A 26,395-nucleotide genomic window follows, 5' to 3' on the forward strand; every position below is an offset into this window, starting at 1 on the left:
TGACATGTTATAAGAATATACGGTATCTATTATTTCAAATTTTATATTTTGAGAATTTAAAGCTTTCTAAAAACTCAAAAATAAAGCTGTTTTAAGCTTATTTAGCTGCATTTATTATGTTATTAAGATATATTACATTTCGCCTTTTGTAAATTAAATAGGCATTTCACTCTAGTTAATTAGAAGGAAAAAATGAAGAAAATATATGAAATAATGAGATTAATTAATAATAAAAGCAAAAGTTGAAAATAAAATGATGAGTTAAATTAACAAAGAAAGAACAAAAAAAGCAAGTACAATAAAAAGAAAAAGAAAAAAGGCTTTATTGTTTTTAATTAGTTTATAATTAAAAATATCATAATCCAAAACAAATAAACTGTTTTTACTCAAGCTGAAGTGTCAAATTAGAGAGATTAATACAATTTGCTAAACCAGAACTTAAGCCTGATGCACCTATTGCACCAATTTAATTGTTACTATTTAATTATTGAAAAAAATATATCATTAAATAGTTAATTTGAAGGAAAAAATGAATAATATGAAATAATAAGATTGATTAATTAATAATAAAAGCAAAAGTTGTAAACAAAATAATGAGCTAAATTAACAAAGAAAGAAGAAAAAAATGTAAGCAAGCACAATAAAAAGAAAAAAAAAAGAGCTTTATTGCTTTTAATTAGTTTTTATAATTAAAAAATCACAATCCAAAACAAATAAACTGTATTTACATAAGGTGAAGTGTCAAATTTGAGAGATTAATGCTTTTTGCTAAAGAACAACCTAATCCTGATGCACCCATTGAACCAATTTAATTATAACTTTTTAAATATTAAAGAAAAAATATATCATTAAATAGTTAATTAGAAGAAAAAAATGAAACAATAAGATTGATTAATTAATAATAAAAGTAAAAATTGAAAATAAAATATGAGCTAAATTAACAAAGAAAGAACAAAAAAAGAAAGCACAATAAAAGAAAAAGAAAAAAGAGTTTTATTTTTTTTAATTAGTTTTTATTATTAAAAATATCACAATCCAAAACAAATAAACTGTTTTTACCCAAGATTAAGTGTCAAATTAGAGAGATTAATACAATTTGCTAAACCAGAACCTAAGCCTGATGCACCCATTGCACCAGTTTCATTGTTACTTTTTAATTATTGAAGTTATAATATATCATTAAATAGTTAATTAAAAGGAAAAAATGAAGAAAAAATATGAAACAATAAGATTGATTAATTAATAATAAAAGTAAAAAGTTGAAAAATAAAATAATAAGTTAAATTAACAAAGAAAGAAGAAAAAATAATCAAGCACAATAAAAAGAAAAAGAAAAAAGAGTTTTATTGCTTAAAATTAGTTTTTATAATTAAAAATATCACAATCCAAAACAAATAAACTGTTTTTACAAAAGATCAAGTGTCAAATTTGAGAGATTAATGCAATTTGCTAAACCAAAACCTAAGCCTGATACACCTTAATCACCAATTTTATTCCAACTTTTTAAATATTGAACAAAAAATATATCATTAAATAGTTAATTAGAAGGAAAAAATGAAGAAAAAATATGAAATAATAAGATTGATTAATTAACAATAAAAGCAAAAATAGAAAATAAAATGATGAGTTAAATTAACAAAGAAAGAACAAAAAAAAGCAAGCAAGCACAATAAAAAGAATAAGAAAAAAGAACTTTATTGTTTTTAATTAGTTTTTTTAACTAAAAATATCACAGTCCAATACAAATAAACTGTTTTTACCGAAGATCAAGTATCAAGTTTGAGAGATTAATGCAATTTGCTAAACCAGAACCTAAACCTGATGCACATTTATCACCAATTTAATTGTAACTTTTTAAATATTTGAAGAAAAAATATATATATAAATAAATAGTTAATTAGAAGGAAAAAATGAAGAAAAAAAATAATAAGATTGATTAATTAATAATAAAATCATAAGTTTAAAATAAAATGACGAGCTAAATTAATAAAAAATGAACAAAAAAAAGCAAGCACAATAAATAGAAAAAGAAATAAGAGCTTTATTGTTTTTAATTAGTTTTTTTAACTAAAAATATCGCAGTCCAATACAAATAAACTGTTTTTACCGAAGATCAAGTGTCAAGTTTGAGAGATTAATGCAATTTGCTAAACCAGAACCTAAACCTGATGCACATTTATCACCAATTTAATTGTAACTTTTTAAATATTGAAGAAAAAATATATAAATAAATAAATAAATAATTAATTAGAAGGAAAAAATGAGAAAAAATATGCAATAATAATAATAATAATTACAAAAGTTGAAAATAAAATGATGAGCTAAATTAATAAAGATTGAATAAAAAAAATCAAGCAGAATAAAAAGAAAAAGAAAAAAGAATTTATTGTTTTTAATTAGTTTTTATAATTAAAAATATCACAATCCAAAACAAATAAACTGTTTTTACCCAAGATTAAGTGTCAAATTAGAGAGATTAATGCAATTTGCTAAACCAGAACCTAAGTCTGATGCACCAGTTGCACCAATTTAATTGTAACTTTTTAAATATTGATGAAAAATATATCATTAAATAGTTAATTAAAAGGAAAGAATGAAGAAAAAATATGAAACAATAAGATTGATTAATTAATAATAAAAGTAAAAAGTTGAAAAATAAAATAATAAGTTAAATTAACAAAGAAAGAAGAAAAAAAAGCATACAAGCACAATAAAAAGAAAAAGAAAAAAGAGTTTTATTGTTTTTAATTAGTTTTTATAATTAAAAATATCACAATACAAAACAAATAAACTGTTTTTACCCAAGATCAAGTGTCAAGTTTGAGAGATAAATGCAATTTGCTAAATCAGAACCTAAACCTGATGCACATTTATCACCAATCTAATTTTTTCTTTTTAAATATTGAAGAAAAAAAATATCATTAAATAGTTAATTAGAAGGAAAAAATGAAGAAAAATATGAAATAATAAGATTAATAATTAATTAATAATAAAAGTAAAAGTTAAAAATAAAATGATGAGCTAAATTAACAAAGAAAGAACAAAAAAAAGTAAGCAAGCACAATAAAAAGAAAAAGGAATAAGAGCTTTATTGTTTGTTTTTAATTAGTTTTTATAATTAAAAATATCACAATCCAAAACAAATAAACTGTTTTTACCCAAGATCTAGTATCAAGTTTGAGAGATTAATGCAATTTGCTAAACCAGAACCTAAGCTTGATGCACCAATTGCACCAATTTCATTGTTACTTTTTAATTATTGAAAAAAAAAATTTGAAACAATAAGATTGATTAATTAATAATAAAAGCAAAAGTTGAAAATAAAATGAGTTAAAATAACAATGAAAGAACAAAAAAAATGCAAGCATAAGAAAAAGAAAAAAAGCTTTATTGTTTTTAATTAGTTATTATAATTAAAAATATCACAATCCAAAATAAATAAACTGTTTTTACGATAGATTAAGTGTCAAATTAGAGAGATTAATACAATTTGCTAAACCAGAACTTAAGCCTGATGCACCTATTGCACCAATTTAATTGTTACTTTTTAATTATTGAAGAAAAAATATATCATTAAATAGTTAATTAGAAGGAAAAAATGAAGAAAAAATAATAAATAATAAGATTGATTAATTAATTAATAATAAAAGCAAAAGTTGAAAATAAAATGATGAGCTAAATTAACAAAGAATGAACAAAAAAAAGTAAGCAAGCACTATAAAAAGAATAAAGGAAAAAGAGCTTTATTGTTTTTATAATTAAAAATATCACAATCCAAACAAATAAACTGTTTTTACCCAAGATCAAGATTCAAATTTGAGAGATTAATGCACTTTGCTAAACCAAAACCTAAGCCTGATGCGCCTTTATCACCAATTTAATTGTAACTTTTTAAATATTGAAGAAAAAATATATCATTAAATAGTTAATTAGAAGGAAAAAATGAAGATAAAATATGAAATAGTAAATAAGATTAATTATTAATAAAAATAAAGTTAAAAATAAAATGGTGAGCTAAATTAACAAAGAAAGAACAAAAAAAAGCAAGTACAATAAAAAGAAAAAGAAAATAGATCTTTATTATTTTTAATTAGTTTTTATAATTAAAAATATCACCATCCAAAACAAATAAACTGTTTTTACTTAAGGCAAAGTGTCAAATTTGAGAGATTAATCAACTTTGTTAAAGAAAAACTTAAGCCTGACGCACCAATTGCACCAATTTATTTTATACTTTTTAAATATTGAAGAAAAAATATATCATTAATAAGTTAATAAAAAGGAAAAAATGAAATAATAAGATTAATTAATAAAAAATAAAAGCAAAAGTTGAAAATAAAATGATAGGCTAAATTAATAAAAGAAAGAACAAAAAAAAGTATGCAAGCACAATAAAAAGAAAAAGAAAAAAGAGCTTTATTGTTTTTAATTAGTTTTTATAATTAAAAATATCACCATCCAAAACAAATAAACTGTTTTTACCCAAGATCAAGTGTCAAATTTGAAAGATTAACACAATTTGCTAAACCAGAACATAAGTCTGATACACCTTTATCACAAATATAATTGGAACTTTTTAAATATTGAAGAAAAAATATTTAATTTAATAGAGTAAGTTGCCATACAAATTAACAAAAAGCGAGTTTTAACTGTCTTTTTACATTTTACAAAATTAAAATTTTAAATATTTTTTCAAAATTCTTTTTCATCTTAAAACATCTAACCTCGTATTGTAATTTAAAAATTTACACACTGCGAGTTTCGAGGGAATACGGTAATATATATTACATTTCGCCTTTTATAAATTAAATAGGCAATTCACTCTAGTTAATTAGAAGGAAAAAATGAAGAAAAAATATAAAATATTAAGCACAATAAAAAGAAAAAGGAAAATAAATAAAATAAATTAAAAGAGCTTTAAAGTTTTAAATTAACTTTTATAATTAAAAATATTACAATCCAAACTAATAAATTGCTTTTATTAAGTGTAAATTTTAATAGCAAAAAGTGAAGAAAATATCTCAAATAATAAAAAATGAATAATAAGTAATTAAAAGTTGAAATGAAAATTAAGTTAAAATGCTAAAAAATTTTAGTTTTAATAAAAATCAGCAAATAATGATGATAATTTCAAAAACAAAATTATTTATTTAAATAAATTGAAAGTTAAATATATAAAAAATATTAATAATAATAAAAATAATATTAATTAATAATATATACCAAAGATCAATATGGAGAACCTAATGAGATAAAAGTGAAGAGCTTAAAAACTTTTTTTTATTAATTTATATAAATTTAAAGGATATTAATAAAATAATTAATAATCACTTCTTCTAATTCTTCGTAATATTTAATCTGTTGTATCATTTATTTTTTTTCAAAAATATTGAATTGCAATTTATGAAATTTAATTAATTATAAATTGATAAAAAGAACAAATAAAATATAATAATTAATTAATTATCAAATATTAAATTATTAATTTTGTTTTATGAAGAGATATCACAGAAAAATTAATTATTTAATCTAAATATTTATATTTCAAACATATAATTAAAAATATATATAGTAGGAATTAGAGATGGCTGTTAGTTAATTATATTTTAAAAAATTCTAGTAATTAATTAATTAACCTAGAATAATTTAATGAAAATTTATAAGTAGATCATATTGATAAAAAAAAAATAAAGTAAATAATTTAAGGATGAAGATAAATTTAAAATATTTTTTGAATAAAACTAAAAATAAAACAAAAAATACAACACAAGTAAACACATCATTTTTGGCATTTATATAATTTATAAAGAAATAATATAACACTAACAGGTTCAAATTATTTGATCGTTTTTGGAGAAACCATAGGGTTACTTAAGAGGAATTAATTTATTTAAGTAAATTTAATTTTTTTATTTTTTATAAATAATTTATCAACTTACAAAAATAAATATGAATGATATTTATAAATATAAAATCAATAATAAATCATCTATCTATCTATCAGTTTATATTTTAGATTTAAAAAAACTTTTCAAAATATTATATAATATTATTCAAACATTTAATATTTATTCATTCATCCTTTTTTCTCCACTTGTTTATCAACAGAAATATTTTTGAAAGACAACTAATCTTTTTGATTTAAGACACTTGCTTATTACTTTGAATCTTTATGATTCATTCATTAGGCTAATATTTTATAATAAATTTGTGTAAATTTTAAATAAATATCAATATAGAAGAAAATTTTAAATAAAAAGATGAGCTAAATAAATTAACAAAGAACGAACAAAAAAAAGCAAGCACAATGAAAAGAAAAAGAAAAAAGAGCTTTATTGTTTTTAATTAGTTTTTATAATTAAAAATATCACAATCCAAAACAAATAAACTGATTTTACCTAAGCTTAAGTGTCAAATTTGAGAGATTAATGCAATTTGCTAAACCAGAAGCTAAATCTGATGCACCTCTGTCACCAATTTAATTCTTACTTTTTAAATTTTGAAGAAAAAAAATATCATAAAATAGTTAATTAGAAGGAAAAAATGAAGAAAAAATATGAAATAATAAGATTAATTAATTAATAATAAAAGTAAAAAATTTGAAAATAAAAGGATGAGCTAAATAAAAATTATTAAAGAAAGAACAAAAAAAAGCAAGCACAATGAAAAGAAAAAGAAAAAAGAGCTTTATTGTTTTTAATTAGTTTTTATAATTAAAAATATCACAATCCAAAACAAATAAACTGATTTTACCTAAGGTCAAGTGTCAAATTTGAGAGATTAATGCAATTTGCTAAACCAGAAGCTAAATCTGATGCACCTTCATCACCAATTTAATTTAACCTATTTAAATATTGAAGAAAGAATATATCATTAAATAGTTAATTAGAAGGAAAAAATGAAGAAAAAATATGAAATAATAAGATTAATTAATTAATAATAAAAGTAAAAAATTTGAAAATAAAAGGATGAGCTAAATAAAAATTAACAAAGAAAGAACAAAAAAAGCAAGCACAATAAAAAGAAAAAGAAAAAAGAGCTTAATAGTTTTTATTTAGTTTTTATAATTAAAAATATCACAATCCAAAACAAATAAACTGATTTTACCTAAGGTAAAGTGTCAAATTTGAGAGATTAATGCAATTTGCTAAACCAGAAACTAAGCCTGATGCACCTTTGTCACCAATAAAACCTTTTAAATATTAAAGAAAAAATAAATCATTAAATATTTAATTAGAAGGAAAAAATGAAGAAAAAATATGAAATAATAAGATTAATTAATTAATAATAAAAGTAAAAATTTGAAAATAAAAGGATGAGCTAAATAAAAATTAACAAAGAAAGAACAAAAAAAGCAAGCACAATAAAAAGAAAAAGAAAAAAGAGCTTTATTGTTTTTAATTAGTTTTTATAATTAAAAATATCACAATCCAAAACAAATAAACTGTTTTTACATAAGGTCAAGTGTCAAATTTGAGAGATTAATGCAATTTGCTAAACCAGAAACTAAGTCTGATGCACCTTTGTCACCAATAAAACTTTTTAAATATTAAAGAAAAAATAAATCATTAAATATTTAATTAGAAGGAAAAAATGAAGAAAAAATATGAAATAATAAGATTAATTAATTAATAATAAAAGTATGATTTTAAAATATAAGGATGAGCTAAATAAATTAACAAAAAAAAGCTAGCACAATGAAAAGAAAAAGAAAAAAGAGCTTTGTTGTTTTTAATTAGTTTTTATAATTAAAAATAACACAATCCAAAATAAATAAACTGATTTTACTTAAGGTAAAGTGTCAAATTTGAGAGATTAATGCAATTTGCTAAACCAGAAGCTAAGTCTGATGCACCTTTGTCACCAATTTTATTGTAACTTTTTAAATATTGAAGAAAAAATAAATCATTAAATAGGTTTTTAGAAGGAAAAAATGAAGAAAAAATACGAAATAATTAGATTAATTAATTAATAATAAAAGTATGATTTTAAAATAAAAGGATGAGCTAAATAAATTAACAAAAAAAAGCTAGCACAATGAAAAGAAAAAGAAAAAAGAGCTTTGTTGTTTTTAATTAGTTTTTATAATTAAAAATATCAAATTCCAAAACAAATAAACTGATTTTACCTAAGCTTAAGTGTCAAATTTGAGAGATTAATGCAATTTGCTAAACCAGAAGCTAAATCTGATGCACCTCTGTCACCAATTTAATTCTTACTTTTTAAATATTGAAGAAAGAATATATCATTAAATAGTTAATTAGAAGGAAAAAATGAAGAAAAAATATGAAATAATAAGATTAATTAATTAATAATAAAAGTAAAAAATTTGAAAATAAAAGGATGAGCTAAATAAAAATTATTAAAGAAAGAACAAAAAAAAGCAAGCACAATGAAAAGAAAAAGAAAAAAGAGCTTTATTGTTTTTAATTAGTTTTTATAATTAAAAATATCACAATCCAAAACAAATAAACTGATTTTACCTAAAGCTTAAGTGTCAAATTTGAGAGATTAATGCAATTTGCTAAACCAGAAGCTAAATCTGATGCACCTCTGTCACCAATTTAATTCTTACTTTTTAAATTTTGAAGAAAAAAAATATCATAAAATAGTTAATTAGAAGGAAAAAATGAAGAAAAAATATGAAATAATAAGATTAATTAATTAATAATAAAAGTAAAAAATTTGAAAATAAAAGGATGAGCTAAATAAAAATTATTAAAGAAAGAACAAAAAAAAGCAAGCACAATGAAAAGAAAAAGAAAAAAGAGCTTAATTGTTTTTAATTAGTTTTTATAATTAAAAATATCACAATCCAAAACAAATAAACTGATTTTACCTAAGGTAAAGTGTCAAATTTGAGAGATTAATGCAATTTGCTAAACCGGAAGCTAAATCTGATGCACCTTTTTCACCAATTTAATTTAACCTTTTTAAATATTGAAGAAAGAATATATCATTAAATAGTTAATTAGAAGGAAAAAATGAAGAAAAAATATGAAATAATAAGATTAATTAATTAATAATAAAAGTAAAAAATTTGAAAATAAAAGGATGAGCTAAATAAAAATTAACAAAGAAAGAACAAAAAAAGCAAGCACAATGAAAAGAAAAAGAAAAAAGAGCTTTATTGTTTTTAATTTGTTTTTATAATTAAAAATATCACAATCCAAAACAAATAAACTGATTTTACTAAAGGTAAAGTGTCAAATTTGAGAGATTAATGCAATTTGCTAAAGCAGAACCTAAGCCTGATGTACCTTCGTCACCAATTTTATTGTAACTTTTTAAATATTGTAGAAAAAATATTTTATTAAATAGGTAAGTGCCATAAAAATTTTCATTAAATGAATTATATACCAGTTTTTACATTTTATAAAATTAAAATTTTAAATATTTTTTTCCGAATTTTTTTTCATCCAATAAACAAAAATTAGATAGAAAATTATTGATGGATAATATTCAAGATTAAAATAAAACTGGTATATAAAAGCTTGTCATTTATATAATTTAATATGATATAATATAACACTAAAAGTTTCAATGATTTAATTATTTTTGGAGAAATCAGAGGGCTGCCTAAGAAGAATTAATTTATTTAAGTAAATTTAATTTTTTTATTTTTTATAAATTATTTATTAACTTACAAAAATATGAATTATATTTATAAATATAAAAATAATAATTAAATCTATCTATCTATCTATTTATGTTTTAATTTAAAAAAAATATATTATTCAATTTTTCAAAAATATAAAATTTATTAATCCATTTTAAGCCCATTTTTTATGATAAGAATTGTTTTAAAAGACAACTAATCTTTTTGATTTAAGACACTTGCTTATTGTTTTGAATTCTTATGATTTAAACATTTTGCTATATCTTTTATAATATTTTTGTTTAAATTTTAAATAAATATCAAGAATAAACTTTTAAATTAAAAATTATTTCTTAAATAAATAAATTAATAAAATAAAATTAGTGTAATAAAAAAAATAAATCAAATAAATTCAAAGAGCTTTATTGTTTTTAATTAGTTTTTATAATTAAAAATATCACAATCCAAAACAAATAAGCTATTTTTACTCAAGGTAAAGTGTCAAATTTGAGAGATTAATGCAATTTTTTAAACCAGATCCTAAGCCTGATGCACCCATTGCACCAATTTAATTGCACCTTTTTAAATATTGAATAAAAAACAAATAACTAAATAGTTAACTAGAAGGAAAAATGAAGAAAAATATGGAATAATAAGATTAATTATTTAATAATAAAAGCAAAAGTGGAAAATAAAATGATGAGTTTAATTAAAAAAGAAAGAACGAATAAAAAAAATCAAGCATAATAAAAAGAAAATGCAAAAAGAGCTTTATTGTTTTTAATTAGTTTTTATAATTTAAAATATCACAATCAAAAACAGATAAACTATTTTTACTAAAGGTCAAGTGTTAAATTTGACAGATTAATGCAATTTTTTAAACCAGATCCTAAGCCTTATGCACCCATTGCACCAATTTAATTGCCCCTTTTTAAATATTGAAGAAAAAACAAATAACTAAACAGTTAACTAGAAGGAAAAAATTAAGAAGAAATATGGAATAATAAGATTAATTATTTAATAATAAAAGCAAAAGTGGAAAATAAAATGATGAGTTTAATTAAAAAAGAAAGAACGAATAAAAAAAATCAAGCATAATAAAAAGAAAATGCAAAAAGAGCTTTATTGTTTTTAATTAGTTTTTATAATTTAAAATATCACAATCAAAAACAAATAAACTATTTTTACTAAAGGTCAAGTGTTAAATTTGAGAGATTAATGCTATTTGCTAAACCCGAACCTAAGTCTGATGCTCCTTCATCACCAATTTAATTGCCCCTTTTTAAATATGGAAGAAAAAATAAATAATTAATAGTAAACTATAAGGAAAAAATTAAGAAGAAATAAGAAATAATAAGATTAATTAATAAAAAAGCAAAATTTGAAAATAAAAAGATGAGCTCAATTCAAAAAGAAAGAAAAAGAAAAAATAGCTCTATTGTTTTTAATTAGTTTTTATAATTTAAAATATCGCAATCAAAAACAAATAAACTATTTTACTAAAGATAAAGTGCCAATTTTGAGAGATTAATGCTATTTGCTAAACCATAACCTAAGCCTGATGCTCCTTCATCACCAATTTAATTGCCCCTTTTTAAATATTGAAGAAAAAATAAATAATTAAATAGTTAACTAGAAGAAAAAAATGAACAAGAAATAATAAGATTAATTAATTATAAAAGCAAAATTTGAAAATAAGAAGATGAGTTCAATTCACATAGTAAGAAAAAGATAAATTAGATTTATTGTTTTTAATTAGTTTTTATAATTAAAAATATCACAATTGAAAACAAATAAAATGTTTTTACTTAAGATAAAGTGTCAAATTTGAGAGATTAATGCAATTTGCTAAACCAGAACCTAAGCCTAATAAACCTATTGTGCAAATTTAATTGTACCTTTTTAAATATTGAAGAAAAAATATAAAATTAAAGAATTAATTAGAAGGAAAAAATGAAGAAAAGACTAATTAATTATAAAAGAAAAAATTGAAAGTAAATTGATGAGATCAATTAAAAAAGAAAGAACAAAAAAAAGCAAGCAAGCACAATAAAAAGAAAAAAGAGCTTTATTGTTTTTATTTAGTTTTTATTATTAAAAATATCACAATCCAAAACAAATAAACTGTTTTTACTAAAGGTCAAGTGTCAAATTTGAGAGATTAATGCAATTTGTTAAACCAGAGCCTAAGCCTGATGCTCCTTCATCACCAATTTAAATGCCACTTTTTAAATATTGAAGAAAAAATATATAATTAAATAGTTAATTAGAAGGAAAAAATGAAGAAAAATATGAAATAATAAGATTAATTAATTAGTAATAAAAGCAAAAGTGGAAAATAAAATTATCATCTCAATTCACAAAGAAAGAACAAAAAAAAGCAAGCATAATAAAAAGAAAAAGCAAAAAGAGCTTTATTGTTTTTAATTAGTTTTTAAAATTTAAAATATCTCAATCCAAAATAAATAAAGTGTTTTTACCTAAGGTCAAGTGTTAAATTTGAGAGATTAATGCTATTTGCTAAGCCATAAACTAAGCCTGATGCACCCATTTTACCAATTAAATTTTACCTTTTTAAATATTGAACAAAAATAATATAATTAAATAGTTAATTAGAGGAAAAAATGAAGAAAAAATACCAAATAATAAGATTAATTTATTAATAATAAAAGAAAAAGTGATTTATAAATTGATGAGTTAAATTAACAAAGAAAGAACAAAAAAAAAAGCAAGTATAATAACAAGTAAAAGCAAAAAGAACTTTATTGTATTTAATTAGTTTTTATTAATTAAAAATATCACAATCGAAAACAAATAAACAGTTTTTACTAAAGGTCAAGTTTCAAATTTGAGAGATTAATGCAATTTGCTAAACCATAAGCAAAGCCTGATGCTCCTTCATCACCAATTTAATTGTACCTTTTTAAATATTGAAGAAAAAATATATCATTAAATAGTTAATTAGAAGGGAAAAATTTAGAAAAAATATGGAATAATAAGAAATAAATACAAAAGTTGAAAATAAAATGATGAGTGAGTTCAATTAACAAAGAAAGAAAAAAAAAGCAAGCATGACAAAAAGAAAAAGCTAAAAAAGCTTTATTTATTAATTAGTTTTTATAATTAAAAATATCACAACCGAAAACAAATAAACTGTTTTTACATAATGTTAAGTGTCAAATTTGAGAGATTAATGCTTTTTGCTAAACCAGAACCTAAGCCTGATGCACCCATTGCACCAATTTAATTGTATCTTTTTAAATATTAAAGAAAAATAAATAATTAAATAGTTTATTAGAGGGAAAAAATGAAGAAAAAAAATGAATGAATTAGATTAATGAATAATAAAAGCAAAAGTGATTTATAAAATAATGAGTGAGTTAAATTAAGAAAGAAAGAACAAAAAAAATCAAGCATAATAAAAAGAAAAAGCAAAAAGAGCTTTATTGTTTTTAATTAGTTTTTATAATTAAAAATATCACAATCCAAAACAAATAAACTGTTTTTACTAAAGGTCAATTGTCAAATTTGAGAGATTAGTGCAATTTGCTAAACCAGAGCCTAATCCTGATACTCCTTCATCACCAATTTAATTGCCCCTTTTTAAATAGAAGAAAAAATAAAAAATTAGAAGGAAAAAATGAAGAAAAAATAATAAGATTAATTATTTAATAATAAAAGCAAAAGTTGAAAATAAAATGATGAGTTAAATTAACAAAGAATGAACAAAAAAAAGCAAGCATAATAAAAAGAAAAAGCTAAAATAGCTTTATTGTTTTTAATTAATTTTTATAATTTAAAATATCACAATCTAAAACAAATAAACTGTTCTTACTAAAGGTCAAGTTTCAAATTTGAGAGATTAATGTAATTTCCTAAACCATAGCCTAAGCCTAATGCTCCTTCATCACCAATTTAATTGCCCCTTTTTAAATATTGAAGAAAAATATATAATTAAAGAGTTAATTAGAAGGGAAAAATGAAGAAATAATATGAAATAATAAGATAGATTAATTAATAATAAAAGCAAAAGTTGAAAATAAAATGATGAGTTCAATTAACAAAGAAAGAACAATAAAAAGAAAAAGAAAAAAGAGTTTTATTGTTTTTAATTAGTTTTTATAATTTAAAATAAAAATATCACAATCTAAAACAAATAAACTGTTTTTACTTAAGGTCAAGTGTCAAATTTGAGAGATTAATGCAATTTACTAAACTATAAGCTAAGCCTGATGCTCCTTTGTCACCAATTTAATTGCCGCTTTTTAAACATTGAAGAAAAAATATATAATTAAAGAGTTAATTAGAAGGAAAAAATGAAGAAAAAATATGAAATAATAAGATTAATTAATAATAAAGGCAAAAGTAATTTATAAAATGATGAGTTCAATTAACAAAAAAAGAACAAAAAAAAGCAAGCAAAATAAAAAGAAAAAAGAGTTTTATTGTTTTTAATTAGTTTTTATAATTAAAAATATCAAAATCCAAAGCAATTAAACTGTTTTTACCTAAGATCAAGTGTCAAATTTGAGAGATTAATGCAATTTGCTAAACCAGAACCTAAGCCTGATGTACCAAATGCACCTATTGCACCAATTTAATTGCCACTTTTAGAATATTGAAGAAAAAATATGATATAATAAGATTAATTAATTAATTAATTAATAATAAAAGTAAAAATGGATAATAAAATGATGAGTTCAATTAACAAAGAAAGAAAGAAAGAAAGAAAGAAAGAAAAAAAGCAAGCACAATAAAAAGAAAAAGACAAAAGAGTTTTATTGTTTTTAATTAGTTTTTATAATTAAAAATATCAAAATCCAAAACAAATAAACTGTTTTTACCTAAGGTCAAGTGTCAAATTTGAGAGATTAATGCAATTTGCTAATACAGAACCTAAGCCTGATGCTCCGATTGCACCAATTTATTTGTATCTTTTTAAATATGGAAGAAAAAATAAAAAATAAATGATTTGATTAAAAGGAAAAAATGAAGAAAAAATAAGAAATAATAAGATTAATTAATAATTAGTTAAATTAACAAAAAATTAAAAAAAAAAAAGCAAGCTCTATAACAAATAAACTGTTTTTAATAAGTGTAAATTTTAATAGCAAAAAATGATGAAAAAATATATAAAAATGAAAAATGAATATTTAAAAATTGAAATTAAAATTAAGTTACAATAGCTAAAAAATTTTTGTTTTAATAAAACCAATGAATAAAAATGATAATTTCGATAAGAAAAATTATAAATAAATTGAAAGTTAAATATATAAAAAGTATTAATAATAATAAAAATAATATTTATAAATTAAATATACCTCAGACCAATATGGAGAACCTAATGAGATAAAAGCGAAGAGTTTAAAAGCTTTTTTTATTAATTTATATAAATATGAAGGATGTTAATAAAAAAATTAATAATTACTTCTTCTAATTCTTTGTAATATTTAATCTATTATATCATTTATTTTTTTTCTTCAAAAATATTGAATAGCAATTTATGGAATTTAATTAATTCATTATTAATGTACAAAAAGAGCAAATAAAATATAATAATTAATTATAAAATATTAATTTATAAATTTGGTTTTATCAAGAAATATAACAGAAATATTAATTTATATTTATATTTAAAACATTTACTTAAAAATTAGCAGGAATTAGAGACGTGCAGTAGAGAATTAACAATCGGAACATTTTAGAGACAATAGGTAGAAAAAAAACATTCTACTTATAACGCCTAATTTTTCACCTTTCAAGCATTTCGCCTGAAGAGCAATTTTTTAGAACTAATTAATTAGAACTTTATTAACAAATTTTTAATAATTTGAAAATAAGTTATTAATTAAAAAAAACTAAAAAATTTTAAAATAAAATAAATTTTAAAAAATGTTATATTTTTGATGTAAAAAAATAATTATTTATTTTCGAAATTAAATTATTAATTATCTCTTATTCTAATATAAAATATAAAAAGTAGCATGCAAACCACTAAATTTTTGTATTATTGATATCTTGCTATAATCCAAACTATAATTCGAATATTGCTATTTATTTATTTATTTATTTCTTTATTTATTTATTTTTTGATGCTCTATTAGTGATGATATCCTGCTGTTGCCCATAACATAAACAAAAATTCAATTTAATTTAAGATTTGAAACAAAAATCTTTTTTAATTAATTTTTTTGTTTGTTAAAATACAACATAAATTAGTTAAGAAATTAATTTTAACAATATTTATTTTTAAATAATAATTTCATTGTAAAACTCAATTATTTATATCTCTTTATACAAAATTTCTATTTAAAATAATAAAAGTTCAAACAAAATTGAATGAATTTAAAAATACAATTAAATTCTTTAACAAAACAAAATTTTGAAATTATAAAACCATTTTTACAAATTAAGGAATATTTAATGGCTAATTTATGCAAAAAAACATCATAAATAATATGAATACAAAATCAATCTTCATTTTGAAAATAAAAAAAATTTTAATATCTCTACCAATAGTCAATTATTTTTCACTAAATATTATTTTAAGCTTTTTGTAATTTCCTAATATCTATAAAATTCAAGATATTTAAAAATAAATTTCGCCAATAATAATTAAATTTATTTAGATTCAAACATATTAAGTGCAGTTATTAAAGAGAGTTTGTTTATCATCCATCCATCATCTAACTTTTAGAATAATATTTTTATTTGAAGGGAGAAGTAAAAATTTCAATTTAATTTTACTGGCCAAATTAAAGATTTGCTTTTACAAAGATTTTGCAAAAGAAATAAATAAATACTAGTAATATTAAATATATAAATTCTACCAAAATAAATATTACAACTCAACAAAAAATATAATAAAAAAATAGATTTAATTTTAGTAGCAACTTAGTTAAAAGTAACTTAAAATGTTTTTTTTAATTAAAACATCGTCAAGCATTTTAATAGTTTAAAGTATTTATTGTTTCATCAAGTAAATTATTATTAATTTTATCTTGAAAAATAAAAAATTTAGTGATCAATTGAATGAATTAATATACAAAATTGGATTTTGTTTGAGATTATAAAATGTTTTTAATTTAAAATTTGATTGAAATTCAAAAATATTATTTATAGTTTTATTATCTATCTTTAATGGTATTATGAAAATCTTCAAATTGAAAGATGTTTTTAAGTAGTTATTTTCAATACAATGATATTTGTTTATATTAAGAAGAAAAGATGTTTATTTGTTTGATTAATTAAGGGAGTTTTTTGAATCTAGTCAGAAGCACTCACACCCTCCAACCGCTGGTGACTTTTCGTATAGACGATCGGTCAAACACAGCGATGGATGATCATCGTGAAACGCAAAAATACCTATTCTCCGAAGAGAATAAAATACTAATGGTTTCTGTATCCCATTTACGGATGAGAGTGTCCTTTTAATCATCCTAGATTGAGTTGTTGTCTTCAAATGAAGAAACTTACAGTAAGTAATTACTATAAGAAAGATCCTGTATAAGTACAGTCTTAAAGAAATTCTTATCAAGAAATAGTTTTCCTTTATATAAAAAATTCGCTATTTTATTTTTATGGTTTTCGAAAAAGTAATATTAATTAAATTTAGTTTTTGTAAAAATAGATAGATATATCTATTTGCTACTTTTATATTTATGAATTAATAGCATCTAATTTCGACTTGAGATTGAGATAGATTAAAAATTAAAAATGAAGTATAAATATTCATCTAAAGCATATAATAATAGAATCAAAGTATAAAAATATGCTTAATTTCAATAGTTTAGTATTTTACCATGCGCTTTTATTATTTACATATTATAAATAATATTTTAAAGTTCATCTTTCTTGAATTTGAATTATATCAATAGATAGATAATCGTTTTAAAAGTAAATAATATCAAAACCCAGAAAAAGATAAATAAAACAATGTCAATATTTGCTAAATCTAATGATAAATACAATAATTTATATTTTAATCAAATTTCTTTTAAAAAAAATGGTTAAAAACCTTTTTAGTGCAAAAAAATATTCATTTTTATTAAATCAATACATAAATAAAATTTGGTATTTATGAAGCAAAAATATGAAAATTTGTTTATTAAATAATCATATTTTGATAAAGATTATTTAATATCCTAACCATTAGGAGATAATTCATATATTGTTATTAATATTTTATTAAAAATTTATTTTTTTTGGAAAGTAGAAGTAATTCCATTTTTGTATTATTTTATTAAAATTTAGTCTTTGATGATTTAGATTTGCTTTGATAATAAATAGCAAATTTTTAATGAAATATAAAAAATCTGATAATTAAGAAGCTAAATTACAAATTTAATTGAAATAAAAGAAAAATTACTTACTATTTATTTATCACTATTTTCTTTTTTAAAATAAAATTCAAATATAAAAAATCATTTTAAACAGCTAAAATTTATACTTTTATCATATTAAATTAAAACTTCAATTTATAAATTTGTCATTTATTTTTTTGCATTAATTTCATTGATTATTTGCTGTTTAAATCATAATATTAAAGTATAAGAATTTGTAAAAATCTGAATTAGTGAATGAGTAAGACAAGTAAAAAATACACATGTTTCAAATAAAGTAACCCGCGCCTTTTGTTTTTATTTTGATTTTTAATTAATACTGAAATTTTATATTTATTTAATTTTTACTTTCAAAATCCTAAACATAATAAAATAGAAAACAATGTTTATATTTTTAACATAATATAACAACTGATTACATTGCAATTATATATTGAATGTAATGGTTTTTAAATTTGGTATAATTTAAATTTGGCATTAGTTTAGGTTTTGATTTATCACAAAACAAGATCCTTAGAAACTAATCTCTTAAGCTTAAAAATCTTGTATCGAAATTAACACTTTGATGCTTCATTAAGTTTATTGCCACTTTTATAAGATTTAATGTTAGATTTTAAATTATTTTTAAAATAGCAAGATTAAAAAGAAATTTAAAAATAGGTTATAATTAAAAAAATAGAAATAAATAAAAAAATAATAAATTGAAAAGCCAAATAGATAAGAAAATAATTATCAATTGTTTAAAAAAAATTTTTACATGAAAAATCATACATAAAGTAGTAAATAAGTATTCTTACCTTAAATAAATGTTCAAAGTTGAAAGTTTGTTACAGTTAGCTAAAGCTTAGCATAAAGTTGATGCCCCTTAAACACGCAATTAATTTTGGCTTTACATATTAAAAATTTTAATTTCTATGTATTTTTACTAAAGCATGACAAAATTAAAAATAAAATTTAAATTAAAGTTTATGATAATAATAATCTTAACTGTATTGATTTTTCTATAAAGCAATATTTAATTTATTTATTTACCTTAGATGTAGTGTTAATATAGCTAATTTTTTGAAGCTTATTAAAGAAAAACCTAATGCTTATGCACCTTTTGCTCCAATTTTATTATCACTTAAATAAAAAGATTTTAGTTACAATCAAATAAAAATGCAGGAAAAATAATTTTTATATGAATATTTGGTATCTTTATAGCGAATTTTAATAAAAAATATCAAAAGTAAGTATTTTACTAAAGATATAATTCTAATTTTGAAATATGAATGCAGTTTGTTAAACAACTACTTAAAACTGATACACCACTATCTCCAATTTTGTTATTACTTTAATAATAAATATTTAAATAAATTTAGTAATTAAATATTATTTTAAAAAAGAAAAAATAATAAAGATAATTTAAAATTAATTGAATTAACTACTACAGTATTAAAAATGTAAATAATCTTTAATTAAAAAATAAATTTTATTTATTGTTTTTAAAAATATCTAAAATATATTTTTATTACCTTAGAGATAGATTCAGACTTGAAAGATTGGTGCAGTTACCCATAGCAGTGCCTAAAACCGTAATTCCTTCATCTCCAAATTAAGTATAGCTTTTTTGATTATAAAATATAATGTCTTAATTCGTATCAATAAATGAAAGAACATATAATAATTTAAAATAAAGCTATATAGTATATCAATAAGATAAATATTATTTAGAAAGAAAGAAATTAAGAAAGCTTTTAATCATTTAGAAAGTTAATTAAATTTTTTAATTAATAAAATTAAATAATAAATTAAATAAATACACTAAAAGTATTATTTACTTTAGGTTCATTATAAGTGTTGATATCTTATTACATGCTATTAAGCATTTACCTAAATCTGATGCACCATCTTTACCCATTTAACTATTTCTTTTATGATTTTAAATATAAATTATCTTATTATTTTATTGAGTTGCAAAAGAAATTTAAAATCAAAAAGGCTAATTTTTAATTATTTGACATAAGGAAAAAAATAAAAGAATTATGAATAAATAATAAACTTGAGGATAATAATAAAAAGAATTTCTTTATATTTTCAGCCAGCATTTATATGTTTGTTTTGTTAAGATTAATAAATTATTTTACTGAAGGTCTAGTGCCAAGTATAAAAGATTATTGCAGTTTGCCAGAGCAGAACATATAGCTGATACTCCCTCATAACTAATTTAATTGTCACTTTTTAATAAGTATTATTAATTTAAACTGAAAAAGGAAAAAGGAAATATAACTAAGATATTAAGAGGGTAATATATTTTAAATTGCATTTTTTATTGATTTAAACTTCAAGCAATTAAAAGAAAATAATAAAGTATAATTTATAATTTAATAAAAATTTAGATATGGCTTTTTTGCTCTCTCAAAATAAGTTTTAAAAATAAAAAAGAAAATATCTAATACTAAAATAATGATAAATAAAACAAAAACAATTAAGAAAGTTTAGTCTGTTTCTTTTTTCTTTAACAGATCTTGAAAATATAAATAAATCATCTTAATAAAAAGAAATTAATATTTATATTACCGAATGTTAATAATCAAAGATTAAAGATTAGTGAATCTCTCAAGAGCATAGCTCAAAGCTAAAGCTCCATCCGTACCTATTTTATTTTATCTTATAAAATTTTAAAAATAAATTTATTTGAAAGCAAAGATGGATAATTACCAAAAAAAAATAAGATCTTATCAAATTAAAAGTTGGAAAAAATAAAAAAGAAATAAATATGTTTTTTTACTGAATTTAGAGATTCAAATTTTAGAGTTTTTTGCAATTTGCCAAAGCTGTTCCCAATGCTAATGCCCCAGCAGAACCTATTTTACTTACACTATTAATATTTTAAATATAATTAGTTAAGCAGTAAAATAATAATAAATGAAAATGATGAAAAATAAATAAAATCTAATATAATAAATATATTATTTTAAATTTATAATTTAATTCAATTCACAAATAAGTATTAAATTTTTTAAAGGAATAAACAATATTTTAACATTGAACCTTAGATCGATTTCAATATCTGTATGAAGTGAAAGTTAAGACTTGACAAACTTTTTAAAAATAAAAATACATTTTAAAAATGTTTACTTAAAAAATAAAAATACTTCTTGAAGATTATCGTAAAATTATTATAATTATATCATTATGTTTTTTAAATGAAATCCAATTTCAAATTAATTCAAAATTATTTAATTTATTTTTTAAAGAAAGAACTATTTAGCTTTAATTCAAATTCTTATTTTTAATTAGACAAACTATGTAATTAATTTTCAGTAAAAATCCATTAATTTTATATAATTTAATTATATAAAATAAAGTTATTATATTGTAAGCATATGATAAGATAGAGTATTGGCTAAATGATTATAATGATTAGGTAGGAAAGACGAATCTCTATATTGTATGAAATTTATTAAATATATACAAAAAGAATGAAACATTTACAAAAACATGAAATAAATAAAAATTTCAATATTTAGTATTTTTGTTTTGAAAATTTTTTGATATTATAGAATGTTAAATTCTGATTAGAAAAGAGCTTAAAAAATACTATATATATCCCATGTTTTACAATTAAAAAGCAAAGTGTTTGAGGTTTTTAAAATAGTGTTTCCAAATTAAATAGATCTATAATACATATAAAAGCAAATAAATTTAAGAATTTTTATTTTTGTAAACTATTAAAAACATAATAAATTACAGATAAATTTATTAACTAAATTTATATTTTTAAGTGTGTTTTTCTTTATATTGAAAATCATTGAGATCATTAAAGTTTAACAACTTTTTAAGTTAATCTCTTAAATTTAAGAATTTTTCTTCTTAAACTTGACTGAAGTATCTCATTTTCTCTTTTATAATTTAAAAAAATATATTAATAAATGAAAATTGCTGAATTAATAAACAAAAGCGGAAAATTAAAATAAAATTAAGAGAATTTAATGAGTTTTCGTCTATCATAGTTATAAAGTAAAATATTAATATAAATAGCAAATAAAACAAAATTTTTACTAAAGGTAGATAATTAAAGTGGACAGTTTAGTGCACTATGATAAATTAAAACCTAAATCAGATGCTCCTGCATCACTAATAAAGTTAGATCTTTTTATATTTAATTTTATTAAAAAAAAAATTTATTAATAATGTAAAAAATTAATTTAAAAGTGAGCAAAAAAAATAAATACCGAAATGTAATAAATAGAAAATTATTTTTGTTTTTAATTTTAAAAATAACTAACTGATTTGAAAATATATTAAAAAATACTATTTTTACTAAAGATTAAGAGTAAAACTGTAGAGATTATTAGACTTAGTTAAAGCAGAACCTATTTCTTAAGCACCCTCATCACTAACTTTATTTTTCCTTTTTAAATTTTGAGTTGAAAAAAAAAAAATAGATAAATTCACAATATAAATTAATAAATATACATACTATTAGGACATAAAAACATATTTTACAAAGAATTATCTAATAATTAAATAATTATAAGATAGGTTTTCTTAAATTTTAATTATTTAAATAGATTAAACAAAATTTATTTTAATATGAATAAATAAGCTAATTATACCTAAGTCCAAGGGTCAAAGTTTAGATATTAGTACAATTTGCTATTGCAGAAGTTAGACCTGAAACACCATCATCATCAATTTAATTACCACTTTTTATATTTTTAAAATAAATTTTTTTAAGCTTTTATATTGATTATTTTAATAAACTAAATAATTTATTGATAAATGAGCAAAGTGAATATGAGAAATTAATTAGTCAATAGGTTAAAAGCATAAGTTGATTAGAACAATTATTGTTTTATATATCCAAATCTTAAATATATTATTTGAATTAATGTAATAATTTTTTAGATACACAAATTTTAGAAAAGTTGATCTTAAAGCTTTTTTTATTTTATTTCATATTTAATAAATAAATAATTATTAATATGAAAAGATAAAATTTTTCTTATTTAAGAAATTTCTTAATTTAAGTTAAGATTTGCAATTAATTATTTGCTTTTTTTTTAAATGCTCAAATTATAATTTATGAGAAAATTAATATTTACTTACATTCAAATTTAAATAAGTAAAAAAGTGCAATAATTTTTATTTATTAAAAATTCACTTTAATCATTTAAAAAAATACAAACCAAAATAAGCTATATTTACTATAAATAGAGCTTTAAATTTGTGAGCTTATTTAGTTACTTTATGCCAAAACCTAAGCCTAACACACCCTATGAACCAATTTTATTCAACCTTTTATATTTTGCAAAAATATCACTTTTGTGTGAAAAAATTAGAAAAAATAAAAAGGAAAAATATAATTTTTATCAAAAATTAATATTGAAAAGTAAATAAAAAATTAATGGATGAGAAAATTTAAAGGAAAATGTGATTATAACAAAGAAAAAAAAAAATTTTAATATAAACATGCAATATTTACTAGAAGTTGATTATTAAAGTAGAAATGTTTTAACATTTTGTTAGAGCAGAGCCTAGCCCTGCTGAACCCTAAGCACCGATTTAATTGCAGCTTTCAAATTTATTAGAAAGTTGGTTAATTTAAAATAAATGAAAATATAAAAAATAATTTAATTCAAATTCTCATTTAAAATATATTAAGTAAAATAATAAGTTAAAAGCAAAATGACAAATTTGCATAGAGAGATAAATATAGAAAACAATAATTGAGGTCAAAAACTATTTTACTAAAAACTAAGTATCAAAGTTGAGATATTAGAGCAATTTTCTATAGCATGTCCTAAGTCTATGGCACCCTAAGCACCAATTTAATTACACCTATTTAATTATATTTGTCATAAAAAAGTTTAAAACTAAGTAATTAATAGAAATAATATAATAAATAAATAAAATGGATGCTTTTATAATTTATTTTTTTTTTTAAAGATAATACTAATTTATTTATTGTTAGTTTTTATTAATCAAATAATTAATACAAAAATTAAGTAAAAATAATCAATTTTTACGCAAGGGTGAGTTCCAAATATAAGAGATTAACACATTTTGCTAATGCAATACTAAGTTTTTAAGCATCAGAATCATCATATGAGTTGCCCCTTTTTACATTTTAGAGAAAAAATAAGAAGAAAGTAAATAGTAAAATTAAATGTTTATTCTATCAGTAATGAATTGTATATCAATATATATTATTTAAAAGATGATTAAATAAAAAATAAATAATTTTTTACCCAAATTAAATTTTAAGGTCTGTGTGAGATAAAAGCTCAGAGCTTTCAAACTTTTAATTTTATAAAATATATTTTAATGATAAATTAAAAAAAAAGAAGCAAGTACATCTGATAGTTACTCAAAACATTTTAAATTTTATTATTTCATTTTTAATTTTTATTTTTTTTAATTTTGCGCTTTAATATTTTTTAAGAATTTAAATGAATGAGCTAAATAAAAAATATTTAGATATTAATTTTTATAAATATATCCTAAATTGAACATAATATCATTCATTTACTCTCTTTTCAAATAATATTTATTTTAAATTTAAATAATTAAAAAAATTTGTTATTAATGACTAAAGAGTATAAAGTGTACAGGGAGTTAGTGATAATAATTGCATATTATGCTAACTGAAAAAATAAAAACTAACTGTTAAGAGTTAAAGAGTTTGTTTTTTAATAAATAAATGTGAATTTAGAGAAGTCGATATTTTTATGAAAAACCTAATAAAATTCAATGTTTGAATTATATGTTAAAATTTTGATAATGGATTTAGTCTAATTTTATTTTATTTTAAAAATATTTTAAGTTCAATATATTTTATTTTATTAAGGAGCCATCACCCATACACTCACTATACACTTTTATTTAAAAATCTCTTAAGATTAATGGATACAATTTAAGATTAAAATCTAATTGGAATATAAAGTCTTGGCATTTATATTATATACTAAGATATCATTTAACATTAAAAATTTGAAATTAATTGATAATATTTTTATTATTTAAAAATATTTATTAAGTTAATATAATATTAATAAGTAAAATATAATAAAATTAATCTATGTATCTATCTATATTTTAGGTTAAAAATTTTTTTCAAAAATATTAAATAATAAAACATATAACATTCAATTATTAAAACATTTAATATTTATTAATCCTTTTTTTGCTACTTGTTTATCATCAGAATTATTTTTTAAAGACAACTAATCTTTTTGATTTAAGACACTTGCTTATTACTTAGAATTTTTATGATTCATTCATTTAGTTTAAACTTTTATAATAAATTTGTGTATATTTTAAATAAACAATAAAAATATAAACTTTTAAACTAAAAATTATTTATTAAATTAATAAATAAAATAATTTTGTTGTTTAAAAAAAAAAATAAATCAAATTAATTCAAGGAACTTTTTTGCTTTATATTCATTTTTATAGTTAAAAAGATCATAATCCAAAACAAATAAACTGCTTTTACCTAAGGTCAAGAGTCAAATTTGAGAGATTAACACAATTTGCTAAAGCAAAACCTAAGCCTGATACATCCATTCCACCAATTTAATTGGTACTTTTTTTTTAAATATTAAAAAAAAAAATATTTTATTATACTTTTAATTAGAAGGAAAAAATTAAGAAAAAATATGAAATAATAAGATTAATTAATAATAAAAGGAAAAGTTGAAATAAAATGATGAGTGTATTAAATTAACAAAGAAAGAAGAAGAAGAAAAAGAAAGCAAGCACAATAAAAAGAAAAAGAAAAAAAAGAGCTTTACTATTTTAAATTAGTTTTTATAATTAAAAATATCACAATCCAAAACAAATAAGCTTTTACAAAAGATAGAGTGTCAAATTTGAGAGATTAATGCAATTTGCTAAACCAGAACCTAAACCTGATGCACCTATTGCTCCAATTTTATTTTAACTTTTTAAATATTGAAGAAAAATATATAATTACATAGTTAATTAAAAGGAAAAAATAAAGAGAAAATATGAGATAATAAATAAGATTAATTAATGATAAAAGCAATAATCGAAAATAAAATAATGAGTTAAATTAACAAAGAAAGAATAAAAAAAAACAAGCAAGCACAATAAAAAGCAAAAGTAAAAAGAACTTTATTGCCTTAAATTAGCTTTTAAAATTAAAAATATAACAATCCAAAACAAATAAACTGATTTTACTTAAGGCTAAGTGTCAAATTTTTGAGATTAATGCAATTTGCTAAACCATAACCTAAGCCTGATGCACCTTAATCACCAATTTAATTGTTACTTTTTAAATATTGATGAAAAATTAAATAATTAAATAGTTATTTAAAAAGGAAAAAATGAAGAAAAAAATATGAAATAATAAGATTAAATAATAATAAAAGCAAAATTGAAAATAAAATGATGAATTAAATTAACAAAGAAGGAAGAAGAAAAAAGCAAGCACAATCAAAAGAAA

At 19.4% G+C, this 26,395-nt stretch overlaps 4 protein-coding genes across 4 annotated transcripts in view; all 4 read right to left on the minus strand. All coding sequences in view use genetic code 6, as the record gives it.

Annotated features, from left to right (window-relative positions):
• Positions 1-355: 355 nt before the first annotated feature.
• Positions 356-15,065, minus strand: TTHERM_001117341 (hypothetical protein; the record flags this gene model as incomplete). The annotated part of the gene is made up of 36 exons (XM_012799294.1): positions 356-476; positions 729-818; positions 1,060-1,149; positions 1,410-1,499; positions 1,761-1,850; positions 2,108-2,197; positions 2,450-2,539; positions 2,802-2,891; positions 3,159-3,248; positions 3,454-3,543; positions 3,798-3,887; positions 4,144-4,233; positions 4,483-4,572; positions 6,399-6,488; positions 6,754-6,843; positions 7,455-7,538; positions 7,789-7,878; positions 8,129-8,218; positions 8,840-8,929; positions 9,194-9,283; positions 10,087-10,176; positions 10,436-10,525; positions 10,787-10,876; positions 11,099-11,188; positions 11,407-11,496; positions 11,733-11,822; positions 12,079-12,168; positions 12,428-12,517; positions 12,762-12,851; positions 13,108-13,197; positions 13,434-13,523; positions 13,770-13,859; positions 14,107-14,205; positions 14,443-14,532; positions 14,920-14,969; positions 15,027-15,065. 36 exons carry the CDS (start codon positions 15,063-15,065, stop codon positions 356-358), a joined length of 3,183 nt encoding a protein of 1,060 aa, XP_012654748.1.
• Positions 15,066-16,868: 1,803 nt separating this feature from the next.
• TTHERM_001117343 (hypothetical protein) lies at positions 16,869-17,036 on the minus strand (the record flags this gene model as incomplete). Its single annotated transcript, XM_012799295.1, has 1 exon — positions 16,869-17,036. The coding sequence occupies one exon, from the start codon at positions 17,034-17,036 to the stop codon at positions 16,869-16,871; it is 168 nt and encodes a 55-aa protein (XP_012654749.1).
• A 2,126-nt stretch (positions 17,037-19,162) lies between these two features.
• TTHERM_01117360 (oxalate/formate antiporter protein) lies at positions 19,163-21,116 on the minus strand (the record flags this gene model as incomplete). Its single annotated transcript, XM_001022488.4, has 8 exons — positions 19,163-19,271; positions 19,455-19,544; positions 19,761-19,850; positions 20,067-20,156; positions 20,500-20,589; positions 20,711-20,800; positions 20,974-21,023; positions 21,078-21,116. 8 exons carry the CDS (start codon positions 21,114-21,116, stop codon positions 19,163-19,165), a joined length of 648 nt encoding a protein of 215 aa, XP_001022488.4.
• Positions 21,117-21,739: 623 nt separating this feature from the next.
• Positions 21,740-26,395, minus strand: part of TTHERM_001117360 (kinase domain protein) — a gene marked incomplete at both ends in the record, with an annotated part of 7,228 nt that continues 2,572 nt past the window's right edge. Inside the window, 11 exons of the mRNA XM_012799296.1 lie at positions 21,740-21,824; positions 21,985-22,074; positions 22,247-22,336; positions 22,542-22,631; positions 23,134-23,223; positions 23,411-23,500; positions 23,677-23,766; positions 23,955-24,044; positions 25,424-25,513; positions 25,781-25,870; positions 26,131-26,220. Coding sequence (XP_012654750.1) covers positions 21,740-21,824; positions 21,985-22,074; positions 22,247-22,336; positions 22,542-22,631; positions 23,134-23,223; positions 23,411-23,500; positions 23,677-23,766; positions 23,955-24,044; positions 25,424-25,513; positions 25,781-25,870; positions 26,131-26,220 — 985 coding nt within the window. The remainder of the gene's footprint in view (positions 21,825-21,984; positions 22,075-22,246; positions 22,337-22,541; positions 22,632-23,133; positions 23,224-23,410; positions 23,501-23,676; positions 23,767-23,954; positions 24,045-25,423; positions 25,514-25,780; positions 25,871-26,130; positions 26,221-26,395) is intronic.

This window comes from Tetrahymena thermophila (assembly GCF_000189635.1).
Source record: "Tetrahymena thermophila SB210 genomic scaffold scf_8254484, whole genome shotgun sequence".
Taxonomy (NCBI): domain Eukaryota; phylum Ciliophora; class Oligohymenophorea; order Hymenostomatida; family Tetrahymenidae; genus Tetrahymena; species Tetrahymena thermophila.